The sequence below is a fragment of the Mytilus edulis genome, chromosome 3 (genome assembly GCF_963676685.1).
Source record: "Mytilus edulis chromosome 3, xbMytEdul2.2, whole genome shotgun sequence".
NCBI lineage: Eukaryota > Metazoa > Mollusca > Bivalvia > Mytilida > Mytilidae > Mytilus > Mytilus edulis.
Genome location: NC_092346.1, coordinates 80,634,656 through 80,651,068, shown reverse-complemented (window position 1 = coordinate 80,651,068; position 16,413 = coordinate 80,634,656). Strand labels below are relative to the sequence as shown.

Here is a 16,413-nt window from a genome sequence, read left to right as displayed (position 1 = left end):
ACTTTCTTCCAAAATGCATGGTGTCCCGCTAAATACAGGAAGACAATAAAAATTGTAAATATGTCTTAAAACTATGTCAGTTTTTAAAGATTATAACCAATAGTTAACATCTGAAGACCTTGTTTTTTCAATCTTTCAAGGGAAATAACTCTGAAAATCAGTCAATGAAATATGAATTTGAGTATCCTTCATAATATTAAATAGCCAAAAGCTATGGATTTTGTTCTTGGCACATATGTTATACTTAGAGACCTTTGATTTTTTTGTTTTCCTTTCTTCAAGAGTATTAACTAGTGAACAATAACAGCTTTCACAGTAGTAATACAACACCTGAATGCTATGGTTAAAAGTGTTAAAGGCAAATATATTTAACTGAAAGAAACCACTTGCTCAGCAACAGGAATATAATTTACCTAAATATTTTCAAGAAGCATAAAAAATCAAAGGCAGGGATCTGTCAAAAACCTAGAGGATAAGATCTACGAAAATGGCACCTTTTTTTTTTTTTTAGAATGTATCACTTCTTGTTTGCCAACAGCCTTAAATTAATTATACAAGTGCATAATCTCTATTTGCAGATTAGGCCTGAATTTTGAGGACTATCTTATATCTGTTTGTTGGCATCATTGAACTTCATATGCCTCAGCTTTTATTGAGGATAAGACTTGAAGTTTCAGTAAAGTGTCACACCTGTTTTCATTGACAGCCTCCAGTTTATCAAATTGTTTCATTTCTCTTGGTGTATAAGACTTTCAGAATGTCTCACCTCCGTTTGAAAATCTGGCCTTGAGTTTATATAAGTCATCAACTTTTCTAGGTTGTGTAACTGATTATGCCATTCCAGTGATGTAGCATACCGTACATCATCACCATGGGGTACCAGAATGACATTAGTTCTGTAAAGCTCTGCTTTCTTCTGAAATTGTTCCCATAATTGTCTACTCCTAAAATAAAACATATAAGGAATAGATGAAATTGCAATAAAATTTCTAAATGTGTTGGTTTTTTTTTTTTTTAACTTTCTGATATATTTTTACTTTTTCGCAATTTAAATGACTCCACTCAAAAGAAAATATTAAAAAAACCTCTTATTCTACAAGGAAAGTTATTAGCATTTATTAATATTATGGATTTTGTTCTGATGTTAATGTTTGTAGTCTTATTGATATTAATCCCACATCTCCTTCTGCACATGTTGTTTCATGAATTTTACAGTTCAAATGCTGGAGCTTCAATATATGCAAATATTGTACTCAACTTTGAATACTTTGCAAGAAAAAAATAAATATAAGAATAACACAAGGATACATGGCAGGAACAGTTATTTCTAATATAAATGTGTGCACCTGTCCTGTCTGGAGCGTTGTTAAGTGGTTGTTGTTTGTTGGTGTGGTTCATAGGTGTTTCTTGTTTTTCACTTTTTATATAGATTAGACTTTTGGTTTTCCTGTTGGAATGTTTTACATTTGTTATTTTGGGGCCCTTTATAGTATTATTTTGGTGTGAGCCAAGGCTCTGTGATGACGGACATACTTTGGATAGAGAGTTATGTCATTGGCACTCATATCACATCTTCTTATTTATATTAACCAGCACATCAAAAAAATATTGAATGTATTCCACATATGGAATTTCTTTGCCTATTAATGTCTTGCTTTTCATGGTAATTGACAACTGATACTGTAACAGTAAATATGTTATAAGGTGAATAAATAATCCTACAAGGAGTCTATGTTGTTATCATCAACAGATTGGATATCAACTTTCTGGCTTCCATGATAGCATTGTTTCTTAAAGAAGTCATACTGACAACACACATAAGGATCTGGTCCACAGGAATGCTGAATGGCATAAGACAGAAATGGAATCATGTGGCAAAAAATGTCTGTTGAGTCAGTTGAAGCTAAAAAAATAAAATATATATGCAAATTATCCGTCTGTACATTACGATCATGGGTTTATTTTGGTTTCATGCTTAAATTTAATTTAAACTATTGGGCAAAAAGAACCTTGTTTATCAAACAATAGGAGGCTGTTAAAACTGGTCACATTTAGGTTTACACATTACATTATTCAACTATTAATATTAATACATTTTTTGTTTCATTGATTTACTTTTTGCAAAATATCAATTTTGCTCCATACTCCAAGTATTTTTCATTTCTTATATAAAGAAAAACATAGTTTTTAAGTTCTTTCTTAAATATTTGACCCTTGTAGGACCTGTAGTTATCAGTATGCATGTTTTGCTTTCTGTGTTGACTATTGTCTTTCCAAGAGGATCTATATCCATGAAACATTAAAATTACCCCATCCCTGTCTCCAGAAGAATTCCAAACTTCTCTGCTCTGCTAGATGTTTTTTGATACTGTAATGAATTCTCTGAATAACCATGCCGTTAATGCCAGAATGTTTCAAAAGATATGACATGGTTGGAGAATGACCAAATGGATCTACTGACCATCCAGCAGTTGGTTGTATACCTATAATAAATATATTTGTTACTTTTATTTTATGTCAAAGTTTCTTAGTAATTACACAATGCATCCATTATAATTTGGATATAAATATAAGAAGAAAATCCAATGAAGCTTTAAACAGAAACTTGAAAAATGCCTTTTGGGCCCCTAATTCCTAAAAGGTTGAGACCATAACCCCCAAAAACAATCCCAACCTTTTTTTTGTGGTATTGAACATTTTGATAAAATTTCATAGATATCCATACACTTCAACTAGAGAACTTACACTGAGAACCTGTAATTACCAGTTGTAATCATTCAAATTAAACTAAAAAATCTAAAACTTTTAAATTTTTACCTAAATTTTGTTGAAGCCATTGATGACCTTCTATCAGTTGATCGAGCATGGCGGTGTAATGGGCTGTTCCTTCATCTGCCATCACCCATCCCCCTGTTGTTATCTCTAACTGTTTATTATCAAGCAATCTAAATAGAAAAGATCACTTCAAAATTCGATTATAGATAGTTTCAATTGGAACTTAAAACAGATATCATTTTTTATTTCATAACTACCCATTCTTTTCCCTTTTAAAACCACTTTTCTAGTTATAAATATACATGTAAATAGAACATGTCTCTACCTAACAATACTTTTCTTAAATAGGGGCATATGGAAACTTCAATTTACCGTTTAAGATCATCTTTTTTGTTCTGACTTGCCTGATTCCACCATTCTGATAAGAAGACCATTTCTGACCATATAAACTTGGTACTCTTGTTCTTAGACAACATTGATATGATATTGTTTAGGATGTTTTTTCCATAAGTTGTGAAGTAACTTTGTAGAGTTGATTTCCAACCTGAAAAATATATCTAAATTTAAATGTCTAACTAGTCTTTATTCTATAACCATTCACCTAGCTTCAATTAATGACGTAATATGAGCAAAGTTTCATGCTACAACTAGATACCATTGAGATGGGAGCCATCTCTGTGGGCCCCGCTGTCAATAACGTGGGGTAAATAAGTTGTATGGATAATCTGATATGAAGCATTATTTGAAGTTATTACATAGTCTCATGTGTGATTTTATTCTAAGATTTTAAGTTAAAACTGATAAATATTCTCAACTTACTTTCATAGTATAATAGTGATATGACTGCATGATGTGAACTCATTGTTGACTTCTCCAAGGTGACTTCTGGATATATGGATTGATGTTTGAACAATATGTTTAAAGGTGCTGCCCAATTGATATTTGTCACATATTTTTAGAATCATGCCTTCAATATATTATGACCCACCAAAAAAGAAGAACAACAAACAGATGGACAGACCAATGGACGGACCTTTGACACACACTCTGGTGTCATGTACAAACCGACAAAGTATGAAATATTAACGGTTCTCGAGAGGTAGTGCGGACACAATTTGTTAAGAACAACAAACGGATGGACAGACTGACAGACTGACCTTTGACCTAGGATGCATACATTATGACACATTCTCTGGTGTTGGTTAATATATATGTCAAGTTGAAAATGTTTGTCAGGTATAAAGTATGAAATAATAACAGCTGTCCTCTCAAAATATAGTGTGGATCAAATTTGTTAGCGATGGACAGACCAACAGACAGACAGACCTTTGAACTAGGAAGTTGTACATACATCATGACACACCCTCTGGTGTTGGTTAAAATGGATGTCAAGTATTTGAAATCATAACGGTTCTCAAGATATAGAGCGGACACGATCTTCACCACAGGACACAGGGTTGTCAACTGAAACCAGTTTTTTTTACCTTGACCTTTGACCTAGGAAGTTGTACATACATCATGACACGCCCTCTGGTGGTGGTTAAAATGGATGTCAAGTATAAACTTTGAAATCATAACGGTTATCTAGTTATGGAGCGGACACTATCTTCACCACAGGACACGGGGTTGTCAACTGAAACCAAAGTTTTTGACCTTGACCTTTGACCTAGGAAGTTGTACATACATCATGACACACCCTCTGGTTTTGGTTAATAAACATGTTAAGTATTCAGTATAAAATCATAACGGTTATCTAGATATGGAACGGACACGATCTTCACAACAGGACACGGGGTTGTCAACTGAAACCAAAGTTTTTGACCTTGACCTTTGACCTAGGAAGTTGTACATACATCATGACACACCCTCTGGTGTTGGTTAAAATGGATCTCAAGTATAAACTTTGAAATCATAACGGTTCTCAAGATATAGAGCGGACACGATCTTCACCACAGGACACAGGGTTGTCAACTGAAACCAAAGGTTTTTTTACCTTGACCTTTGACCTAGGAAGTTGTACATACATCATGACATGCCCTCTGGTGGTGGTTAATAAACATGTAAAGTATAAAGTATGAAATCATAATGGTTCTCTAGATATGGAGCGGACACAAAGTTAAAGTGTTACGGACGGACGGACAGACAGACTGACCACTATAAACAGTTAAAATGGTTGAATGGTCAAAACAACAGGAATAAATACATCTTTATTATTAACAGCTATATAAATTATCATAATCAACATCAACTAAATTCAAACCAAACAAACATTCATGCAGAAAATGAATATAATTCCTGGATTTGCATTCGTTTTACCAGCGTTCAGTAACTGTCAGCTGCAAAAAAAATGTCCAAATTTTGTCCGACTTATACGAGGGTCAGGACTAAATCCTCAGAATTTGGAGCTGAAATCGGATCGACTAATAGGAGAGTATCTACGGTAAACAGCATATTTGATTCTGAAGACTTGATGCAAAGCCATATGGGTATACATTTACAATTAATTCTCCATAGGCGGTAATGGTAACGTTTTCCTCCGTTGCTCAGTCCATATCGTTTACTTGAACATGTATGATGGCTCATATCGAAGCTGATACATTTATACATGTCTGGTTAAATTTTCGGGGTGGCAAGTGAGATTACTTTTTTCGCAAATTGATGGACCCCGGAAGATGGTGAAAAATGTCACTCTCCTCATGAAATAATCCCAAAATTCTGATGATAAAATTCAATAAAAAAATTGTCCTTTCTAATAATTTATTTCAGGTCAAATCTACATCTTTCTTTTCTCATCACACCAGCTCTATAAAACAGTTCTTATTGTTCATTTATGTCCATTTTTAAAATCACAGCATCCACAATTGTATGGCGGACTAATATTTTTTTTAATTACGTCATCTGAGTTCCTCATCTCAAGGTCTATTAGGGATCCTGACCCATATGGAATCAATGGTTAAACACTTTTCTTTTCTTCTATGCTTTTAACAATAGGCTTCTAAAGTTTGGTTCAATTGAACTTTACAGTTTCCCCAGTTTTTAGGAGATAACTGTATTGTATTTTAAGCTCAGAAGGCATCAATTGGTGATTTGATGGTCGTAAACTAAGTTTACTGGCGACATGTTAACGGAGACGGTAAACAATTTTTAGACATTAAATCATCAATTAATGGCGTTGGAGCTTAAGATACAATATCATAATCTCCATTCTAATGAAACTGACAGAAAAGAACTTTAAAACATGTATCAATTTTCAATTGATGCCATGAAAATTAGTGAAGTTATTCAATCAAAATGCATGTTACAAACGTTGTTGCATTAGAATAGAGATTGTATGCAGAAAATTAAGATTCAGCATTACCTGGATCCATATGAGAATGAGGCATAATGATGACCTTTAACTTTTTGATATTCCATTTATCCACAGTTATAAGTTGTAGATATCCACTGACTGGGTAAACATATTTTGGGTAGGATATTCTCCACTTATCAATTTCCTTTTCAATCTGTAATAAAAATCAATATACAAACAGGCTTCTAGCAGTACAATTTATTAGCCTAAAATATTGCTTCAATTTTTTTTCCAAAGTTTTAATCCCTTTGAAAGATCCTGGTAGAAACATTAATTTTTTTATTTATTGTTTTTTTTTTATTGAAAAGGACCAGCATGTCAACAACCTATAACACTTAAAATATGTATTGCCTGTTAAGTTAATTTTTACCAAAACTATGTGGACCTACCAAAAATTAAGGTTGCATTATATGTATCAAGAAAACTGAATACTGATAAATAAACCATGAAAATGAGATAAAGGTCAGAAGATTCTTGATAACAGGACATGTACATTTTACTTCAATTCTATAGACCAAATAAAGTTGACCTTCTACTCTATGACCATGGAAGCAAAGCTTGAAATTCATGAAATTCTCAAGTGGCAAAAAAAGAAACTTGTATTTCTGACCATATTTGTTGTATTCAGTATTATCCCTTCAAAATTTTTATGAATACCATCACAAGTTAATAGACCCTCAAAGAATATCTGTTTCACAGATGACTACAGATGTTCAAATTGTCGTAACCACCTCTTTTCTGAAAATGTGATCTACCAAATTAGACATATCACCAGGTAAGTACTTATATGAGCTAATAGACAGGTGCCACATGTGGAGCAGGATCTGCTTTACCCTTCAGAAGCACCTTTGATTACTCTCCAGTTTTTGGTGGGATTTGTTGCGCTGTCTCAAGTTTTCTTTGTTGTGTTTTGTAAATTATTATTTATCTTTTGACGTTTCCTTTCTTTGCCATGGCATAGCCAGTCATGAATAACCATATTTCGTGAATGAATGGTTAAGACAAAGAATAATATATGCATTTAGTATTAAGTATTCAACATTTTTAATTTACACATACTTATACAATTCCACAAGCCATATATAATGAAACTAGGTTTTATGAATTGAAAATATCTTATACAAGATACTACGAAATCTAGTAAAAGCTTACTTACAATGATGTCTGCTTCCCACTCAGATTGTTCATTAACTGAACACATCAAATGGTTCCTGTAGTACTTTTCATTCATATTTTTGACTGGAACTTCAATAATACCACTGTTAGGTTCAGTAAAACATTGATGGTCATTACTGATATATTCCTTAAATCATAACAAAAAACATTTAATATAAACAGGAGAAATGTAAGCCAGGCAGGAACCATTATATTGCATCAACATGATGTGATGGCCTGACTAATCTAATGAATTCAAAATTTACTGGTGACCACCATTGTTTGTTTATGTGGTTCATAAGTGTTTCTTTTTTTTTATATAGATTAAACTGTTGGTTTTCCATTTGCTTGAATCTACACTAGTCATTTAAAGGCCCTTTATAGCTTGCTGTTTAGTGTGAGCCACGGCTCTGTGTTGAAGACTGTACTTTGACCTACCCTGTATAATGGTTTACCTTTACAAATTGTAACTTGGATAGAGAGTTGCCTCATTGGCATTTATACCACATCTTCTTATATATTGTAACATACATTGTACAATGTATCCTCGACTGTTAAATTACCAATGTCAGACCATTGTAGCATATAGCTTTGTACAAGATTTTTTTTATCTACAATGTTTATCAGATATTTCTGTTTGAAATCTATTAAGAAAATACAGTAGACAATAATAGTCAATTGTCATACTTTTTATATTAGAAGATTAAGAACTTTAATTCATGCAAGTTAAGCTGCTGCACATATTCTTTGATCCTCTTTGTTCATGTGTAAAAGTTTGTTCTTTTAAGCATTTAAATATCCAAGCTACTACAATATGTCTGATTAAATAGTCAATGCTTATTTCATGATAATACAATAATAATTTGTTAAAAGAAACATGCAGTACCTTATACATCCATTTGACAGCCTGTGTTATCTGTTTTCTTGGTCTAACATCTAACATATGGTACAAAACCATACATACTATAGCATTGATAATGGTAAAGCATAGTAACATATAAATAGCTCTGCTTTTTTTCATTGTCTCGTCCTATTAGGCACACAAATCCTCTATTTTATCCATCTATGCCATCTATGCGTACCTAATAATTAAAGACATATACAATTGTAACAATGTTTTTTGTTAAAATTACTAAATTGGCAATATATTTATAAAATGAAAAACTGTATTTTCACATTGAAACAATGACCACCAGTTTATTTTGTTTTCTCATTTTATATTATATGCTCCCTTTCAAATGCAATGATCGGCCAAAAAAAGGGGGGTTCCAACCCCCCCTTTGGATCCGCCACTGGGTGGGGCATAAAAATTCGTTTTGGTTGAGATATTATCTTTTCTAAATATTGTTTTCAGTTAACTAATTAAAATCAAATATCTACCTATCTTTTTCTGATGATTTTGAGCTGTATATTCCTAAATATCTCTCCAAAAAATGAATTCCTCTGTATTGACATATAAAATAAACATACAAAGTGTAACTTGTTTTTACTAGTACAAAGGAATTTTGCATTGTGTATTTGTTCTCTAAATTCGTTATATAAATGGTACAGTAATAATTGGCAGTATTGGGCATTTAAATGTCAAGTTAGAGTAATCCCAGTAATCCCAGTTTCCACTTAGAAAATTTGGCGCGAAATACGTGAAAAACGTATCTCCTATCCAGAAGATTTCAGTTCTCGGGTTTTTTCTTTCATTTGGATAGATCACGTCATTACGAAACGGATGTGTAATGTATAAACTGGACCCCTGTTGTGTTCACTTATCGCTACACTGACAACAGGTATGGCCTAAATCCCGTGGTCAGAATTCTGACCACGGGATTTGATAATCCGACGAGACTAGTATTTATAACCCTACTGAGTTCTTAAGGGAATAAAAGATACCGGCTCAGTTTGTCAAGAACATGTTAACACGCTCGTTGGTCATTTATCTGCGCTACCACCATGGGGTTAATTAACAGATACTTATTTATTTGCGGCATCACACGGTATTAACATTTGAGGTCAATTTCCTATCACTATAATTGGTCAATTTTATTAGCGAATCGTTGAATTTGTAAAACTCGTCCAATTAATGCCAATGTGACAATGGCACCAACCCGTTCCTTCGGTGCAAAGCTATAGATGGAACGGCGGACCAGTTTAGTGTAATGTATTGAAAGAAACTTTCCCAGATTTACTGATTGAATTAACTTTTGTTTGATATTTGAGTTTCCAACAGTTAGAAAAAATGAAGACTCGATTTAGTACAATAGATATTGCCGTTGTCATTAAGGAAATAAGAAAGTAAGATATCAGATTTGTCATAATTTGGTAAATAAATTTTACTTATTTTGATAATCACTTTTCATTATCAGAATTTATTGCGTATTGAAAGTATGTATGAATCACAATTCCCAAAATTTATAAATAGTATTGTATTCATGTATATTGAATACACTAAAATGTATTCAAATGTCTTCATTTTTACTAAAGACAATATATATAGCAGAAAGTAAAATCACAAAAATACTGAAGTCTGAACTCCCTAGGAAAATAGGGCTCTTCACGGTTAGTTCGGCCATATTGGATAGGGGGCAGATTTTCATAATAGAGGTAAAAATGGTGTGAAAAATACGGGAAAACATCATTAAAACAGAGCTGTTGCTTGGAAACACACATAGGATTTCCCACACTTTCATACCATTTCCACCTCCTTCCAAAAAATCTGCCCCCTATCCAATATGGCCGAACTAACCGTGAAGAGCCCTATTCAAAAAGGATAGTCCCTAATCAAATGGCAAAATCAAAAGTTCAAACATATTAAACGAATGGATAACAACTGTCATATTCCTGACTTGGTACAGGCATTTTCTTATGTAGAAAATGGTGGATTGAACCTGGTTTTATAGCTAGCCAAACCTCTCACTTGTATGACAGTCACACCAAATTCCCTTACATTGTCACCGATGCCTGAACAAAACAAACAGACACAATAGGTAAAAATGTCAAAAATAGGGGTACAGCAGTCAACATTGTTATCATCTTAATCACTATAAAAACAACAAATGTAACGAAGAAGCACAAAAAGGCATACATCAAAATTAAAAATACTAAAATAGCAGATGTCATTTATCTGTTAGAGACATGTACAAAATGTATATAGTATAATTTTTGGGATGCAAGTTAACAAAATTATGTGTATGATTTAGATGACAGGGTGACTGCTTTTATTGTAGATATTGTGGGATGCGAGTTAACAATGTGTATGATATAGATGACAGGGTAACTGTTTTTATTGTAGATATTGTTGGATGCGAGTTAACAATGTGTATGATATAGTTGACAGAGTAACTGTTTTTATTGTAGATATTGTGGGATGCGTGTTAACAATGTGTATGATATAGATAGCAAGACATACCTACTTAAGTTACAGAGGTTAGTATAATAAAAACAACACTAATGAGAAAATGTTATGATCGATAAAATTTCGTTTAAGTGAACAACTTTTAAATGGAAACAATTGTAAACCAATTAAATTGAGAATGGAAACAGGAATGTGTCAAAAAGGCAACATTCTGACCAAAGAAAAGCCCAAGGCCAAAGCCAGAAAATCCAGCACCCATAGGTGTGCTTCAGCTTGCTTATTTACAAATGTGTAGTAGTTCATCAAAAATGGTTGTCACTAAATCTGGAACATGTAAATGAACCGAAAGTAAAAAAAAAACATTCAAGACTAACACTACATCAAATGTAAAACAGTGTTCTGTGGTCAAATTAAATAATATAAGTTTTAATAAATTAATCTTTAAAAGAAACGACAAAAAATGCCATTTCTTCATATGCAAGTATTTTGAATAAATGGTACCATTATCATTCTGAAACCGGTTTAGGTACAACAGTAGTATACATTTCAGAATTTTATAAGTTTAATGTCATTGATCGTGAATGCCTATGTAAAAACAGTTTCATATATCTGTGGACTAACTTTCCAATGATCATACTTCATAGTAAGGGGCCTAGTGGTCTAAATAGTTGAACTACTGTATCACTAGGCTGCAAGGTTTCAAACTAGTATGGGTCCAAGGTCTACATGTAGGTCCTGTCTTTTCTAGAAGAGGCCTTTTTATTTTTAAATTAACAAAAGTCAAGGTACCTACCATTCTTTTTTAGATGCTTTATACACTACCATTGATTTATTATGGAGGACCTTTCACTTGAAATTTCAAATGGTTCTGGACCTTTCATTATAAAAAAAATGAGCCCTTGGGCTGTTAACACTAAGGTTGTGAATTGGAATACCTGTATATGCATTTCAGTTGTTCTCAAATCTTTTATGTTATTAACTAGGATTGTCAGTTTTCCTAATGAAGATTGGTGTTTTTTTCCGAGCACTCTGATTTCCTCCACCAATAAAAACTGACTGCCAAAAAAAATAGCATTATGGTACTGAAAGTGGTGTTTAACAGCAATCAATCAATCAATTAATCAACAAATTTTCCAATGATCAATTCTAAAAGTAATTGTGAACTAATAATGCAGTTATCAATTATAAAAGTAATTGTGAACTATTATTCCAATGATCATTTATAACAGTTACTTTTATTCTTATAAAAATATGACAAAGTATTTCGGCACTATAGAAGAAGAAGGAGATGCTTTATTTCCATCAAATGGGCTCACAAGGAGCATAATATATTATCATTATAATATTATTTTTACAAATATAATAAACAACAAGTATACATAGTTACAAACACAAATAAGAAACAACAGTTTTCATATATTCGTATATATATAGGAGTATATATAAATCCTTCGTCTCAGGCACACCTCTAGAAAGTAACAAAAAAGATTTCTGTGAGTAGTCTAAATATATCTAGCTGAACTGCAGGAGGCACCAAGGGATGGTGCTATATGGCATGGTGGGTGCATATTAAAATGTGTATCGGGACTTTAATGATATGGTAAGATATGGTATATATGTTAGAAGTTGCATATAACTGGTTTGTCATCTTGTGCCTGGTGCAGTAGAGTCAGTACTATTTAGAGTGACACAACTGCAAGAGGCACCAAGGGACAATGACATGCCAAAATGCACATATTACGAAAAGAAAAAAAATATTACCATTTTAATGAAAAATTTCAAAAGCAGAAAGGTACTATATAAGTACCTAAATTAATGAAATTTTCTTAATTTTCAGACCAGATGAGAAAGCCATGATTTTGATGGAATCTGGAAATAAAATCCACACTACTGGTTTTGATTGGCCAAAAAATATGGCACCTTCAGGATTTTCTATGAAGGTAAAAATACTTTGAGGTTGTGCATGTCTGCATAATATGATGAAAATACATTCGCAGTACTTTAAATTCAGAAATTATTGTTGTGTTTTGATTAATGCAACTGGGTGAGTATCGCAATAATAAAAACTCACATTCTGTTATCTGACTTATATCTGTGTGCAAATTTTCCTGAAAAATACAAAAATAGATCTCACAATTTTGTCAAGTCTTTAAAAATCGCAAATTAGATGCACAATAATTTCTGAATTTTCAGTAAACTTTTCTTAACTGTAAGATGACAAACAATTGGTTTTTTTTATATTAAAGCAAACATTTTACATAATTTTTTACCTTTATTACATGGATTATTTGCTAAACTTAAGATTATGTATTTTTATAAGACTGAATGTTTGAAATGTAAAGGCAGTATTTCATTTTCTAGATGAGAAAGCACATTAAAGGGAGAAGACTGGAGTCCATTGAACAGCTAGGTGTTGATAGAATTATAGATCTACAGTTTGGATCAGGAGAAGCTGCATATCACATCATTTTAGAATTGTATGACAGAGTATGTAGTATGAATTGTCATGTTATGCCAGAAATACATAGCATATAGTGAAATTCTTGGGAAAGATGTCAGATCTAAATGGATATAATGTTTGGCCATGCTATGAGCAGGCATCCTTTTGATATTTTAGATATTTAAAGGTCAAGGTTACTTCAAGTATGATATTAAACAACTTCAATTTTGTATGTTGATTCTGTGGCACATTAAGTCTTGTAGTAAAGTGAGGTCAGCAGAGAAAAAGTTAAAAAAAAAAAAAAAGTCAAGATGATTATACTTTGGTGTCATATTACATGTAGTAGAAAAGAGAAGATTTTGTCACTTCTTTTTGAACTTATAATAATGATGTACATTCATTTTAAAATAGTCTGGGGTTCATTTTATTTCTTTTCTTAGGGAAATATAGTGTTAACAGACTTTGAATACACTATATTAAACATTCTCAGACCTAGAACTGATAAATGCCAGGATGTTAGATTTGCTGTCAAGGAAACCTATCCAATAGATGCAGCAAAGCAACATGAAGTACCTACTGAAGAATCGTAAGTTTCAGAAGTTATAAGCTGTCAAAGTCAGCTACAGTTTCTTTTTCATTGTTTCAGCTAACTTAGTTTTCAAGTATCAATGTTTTTTTTCTAGTGAAGAATAAACATATTTACACTGTATGTAAATTTGTCTGCCATTTCTTAAAACCATGAAAGTTTCTGCAAAATATATTGCTTTATGCAGTTGTTTGACATAGTGATTAAAACGCAGTTGTTACATGACATTGAAAGGTTATTTTGAGACAGATGAAGGGTCATTCTGAGACAATTAAGTTTAATACCTAATTGATTATATACAACTATTTTTTTAAAGTAAACAATATCAAAGCCTGTAACAGTCCAGACCTTTTTGTTCAAATTTAGAAATGCTATAATAATATTCATGTAATAATCATTTTTGTTTTTTTTTAATTTTTAGCTTAAGAGGAATTTTAGTTGCTGCAAAGCCAGGAGATCAGTTGAGAAAAATCCTTATTTCTCATTTAGGTGAGTATGGTCACATCTAATTCATTTTAAAATCAATTAAAAGTCCATTGATGAAATCATGAGTTTGACTCAAATGTATAAACATTTAGTGAGTACTTTCTTGTGTTATCAATTCTGTAGTTACAAATATTAAGAACTGATATACTATAATTTACTTTTTTGACAGATTATGGTCCTGCTTTAATAGATCACAGTTTGTCGACAGCAGGATTTCCTGATAATTGTAAAATAGATAAAGGCTTTGAAATTGATAAAGGTTTGTTTACATTTCATTATAGTCTAATCTATTGATTTATGTGCCAATGGGTTCTACAGAATATTGAAAAACAATTTGCACTCTGACTGGGTAAGAATTAGCCCTTAGACTGCTGCATTCATTTCTATTGTACTTTTGTGTATTGCTGAAGTAAATTTTAATCACTGATGAAATAAACATTTTCCCTTACAATTGCTATATCTTTGTAAATATTAAATATTCATCAATTAAAGTTATATAAACAAGTATTGTAACCAGCTGACCTTAACCTCATTTTATGGTAGGTTTATGATCCTCAATTTCTTGTATGAAATTTATCTCACATACATTAGACATATGCAGTCAGAATTGACAAAGCAGGCAAGATATTTCAAGGTGTCCACTTTAGTGTTAATTTTGTAAATTTATATGTATTGAGTTTAAAAGACTATGTTCATGAGAATAATCATGTGATTATTGTAGATTTTACAAAGTTACTTATTGCCATAGAGGAAGCAGAAGAAAATTTTAAACTACTACAAGAAAATGAAAGCAAGGTAAAACCTTACACTTAAAATTCATAAACCTGTACCATTTGTGTCCTTAAACGAATCATGTGTGGATAAAATATTTGTCTTTTTCATAATCAATTTATCAGATTAAAAGTTCGTTTTAGGTAAATTAAAGGGACTTACTAAAATGTTTGGGTAAAAAATTATAAGAGGTTACAAAATCATTTATTATAATTTCCTCATTTTCATTAATCTTATAGAAATATTACTTCTGAACTTTTGGTTGAATGTGAATTTCCCTATTTTCACGACACTTATTTAGCTTTCCAGTAGTCTCGTTAGTAATATTACGAACAGTATTTTTTGCAAATGCAAAGTTCTAATGGTTAGACAGAGATGTAAGGTAAAGAATGTTTAGAAAAATTTTAAAAAAATGATGGCAATTTACAAAAAATATAAGCAAAATTAAAAAATATATACATAATAATTGATATATACTGAATCCTTACATTTTTATACAAGTATTTAACTTATTTTAAATTGAACAGGGCTACATCATTCAGAAAAAAGAGAAAAGACCAGCTGGATCAGAGAATAAAGAAGATCTACTGACGTAAGAAATAAAGCATTATGTTATAAATCTAATTGGCTGTAAATAAGATATGATTCTAATTTATTGTATTGGTTTGAAATAGTTCTATGCTTCAGGTAAATATAAGTGTTTAGACTTTGTTTTTCAAAAGAAAAAAAACTGACAAATTAGGTCTTAGTCAAATTTTTTTTATACTAATCCATTATACTTTTGGTAGGTATGATGAATTTCACCCGAGGTTATTCAAACAGCATGCTGAGAAGCCTTTCCAGGAGTATGATTCTTTTAATCAGGTATCTCATATTAGTACATCTTTGCATTAGTCGACACTGTATGTTCTTTCTGTATCAATGTAAAATCATTTGTCTTCTGTATTAGTATTACTTGATTGATTATTGTATCTATCAGTATGACGTTAGTAATTTCTATGTAAATAAGAAGTCACAGTAGTGAGACTTACATATGCTGTAGCCAACAGTTACTTCAACAATGTGTAAAGTTTATGATAAGTTCACACAAATAAGGGCCATCATTTACTTTAGAGAACCAAACCCATATAGGGTTATGCTAAAAATGAAAAATGTAAATAAAGTCTCATGCAACACATAAATTTATGTTATCAGTCTAAAAAGAACTGTATAAATTCTTAAGGCTAGTTTGTTTATCTTTAACTGAAGGTATGTCCATTCAAGGTGTTTAATCTTATTAATTGATTGCATATATGCAGAAAATAAATAGTGCCTGACATTAGGGAAACATGAATCAATCAAAAGACACACAGTTTTATGTAAGAGCACTGATCATGTTTCCTTATACCAATTTTTGATTAACATGTATATTTCATATTTATTTACTCTTGTAGCTATACTTAATGAATTCTTTAAAAAAAAATATTTTACAATATCAACCAAAAAAAATGTTACAATAACAACCA

At 31.7% G+C, this 16,413-nt stretch overlaps 2 protein-coding genes across 3 annotated transcripts in view; one reads left to right on the top strand and one right to left on the bottom strand.

Annotated features, from left to right (window-relative positions):
* LOC139514504 (alpha-mannosidase 2-like) overlaps positions 1 to 8,921 on the bottom strand; it is a 34,485-nt gene extending 25,564 nt beyond the window's left edge. Inside the window, exons 1-9 of the mRNA XM_071303851.1 lie at positions 8,660 to 8,921; positions 8,166 to 8,361; positions 7,281 to 7,427; positions 6,134 to 6,278; positions 3,148 to 3,319; positions 2,818 to 2,945; positions 2,310 to 2,483; positions 1,723 to 1,903; positions 767 to 944 (exon numbers count right to left, since the gene is read on the bottom strand). Of these exons, the coding sequence (XP_071159952.1) occupies positions 767 to 944; positions 1,723 to 1,903; positions 2,310 to 2,483; positions 2,818 to 2,945; positions 3,148 to 3,319; positions 6,134 to 6,278; positions 7,281 to 7,427; positions 8,166 to 8,300 (1,260 nt within the window). The 5' untranslated portion in view covers positions 8,301 to 8,361; positions 8,660 to 8,921. The remainder of the gene's footprint in view (positions 1 to 766; positions 945 to 1,722; positions 1,904 to 2,309; positions 2,484 to 2,817; positions 2,946 to 3,147; positions 3,320 to 6,133; positions 6,279 to 7,280; positions 7,428 to 8,165; positions 8,362 to 8,659) is intronic.
* Positions 8,922 to 8,967: 46 nt separating this feature from the next.
* Positions 8,968 to 16,413, top strand: part of LOC139514505 (ribosome quality control complex subunit NEMF-like) — a 63,386-nt gene continuing 55,940 nt past the window's right edge. The window contains exons 1-11 of one of the 2 annotated variants that reach the window (XM_071303852.1): positions 8,968 to 9,015; positions 9,436 to 9,565; positions 10,628 to 10,696; positions 12,463 to 12,565; positions 12,987 to 13,112; positions 13,506 to 13,651; positions 14,073 to 14,140; positions 14,307 to 14,396; positions 14,859 to 14,932; positions 15,436 to 15,500; positions 15,697 to 15,772. In XM_071303852.1, the coding sequence (XP_071159953.1) occupies positions 9,510 to 9,565; positions 10,628 to 10,696; positions 12,463 to 12,565; positions 12,987 to 13,112; positions 13,506 to 13,651; positions 14,073 to 14,140; positions 14,307 to 14,396; positions 14,859 to 14,932; positions 15,436 to 15,500; positions 15,697 to 15,772 (873 nt within the window). In that variant the 5' untranslated portion in view covers positions 8,968 to 9,015; positions 9,436 to 9,509. The remainder of the gene's footprint in view (positions 9,016 to 9,435; positions 9,566 to 10,627; positions 10,697 to 12,462; positions 12,566 to 12,986; positions 13,113 to 13,505; positions 13,652 to 14,072; positions 14,141 to 14,306; positions 14,397 to 14,858; positions 14,933 to 15,435; positions 15,501 to 15,696; positions 15,773 to 16,413) is intronic. The other variant, XM_071303853.1, reaches the window with a different exon arrangement.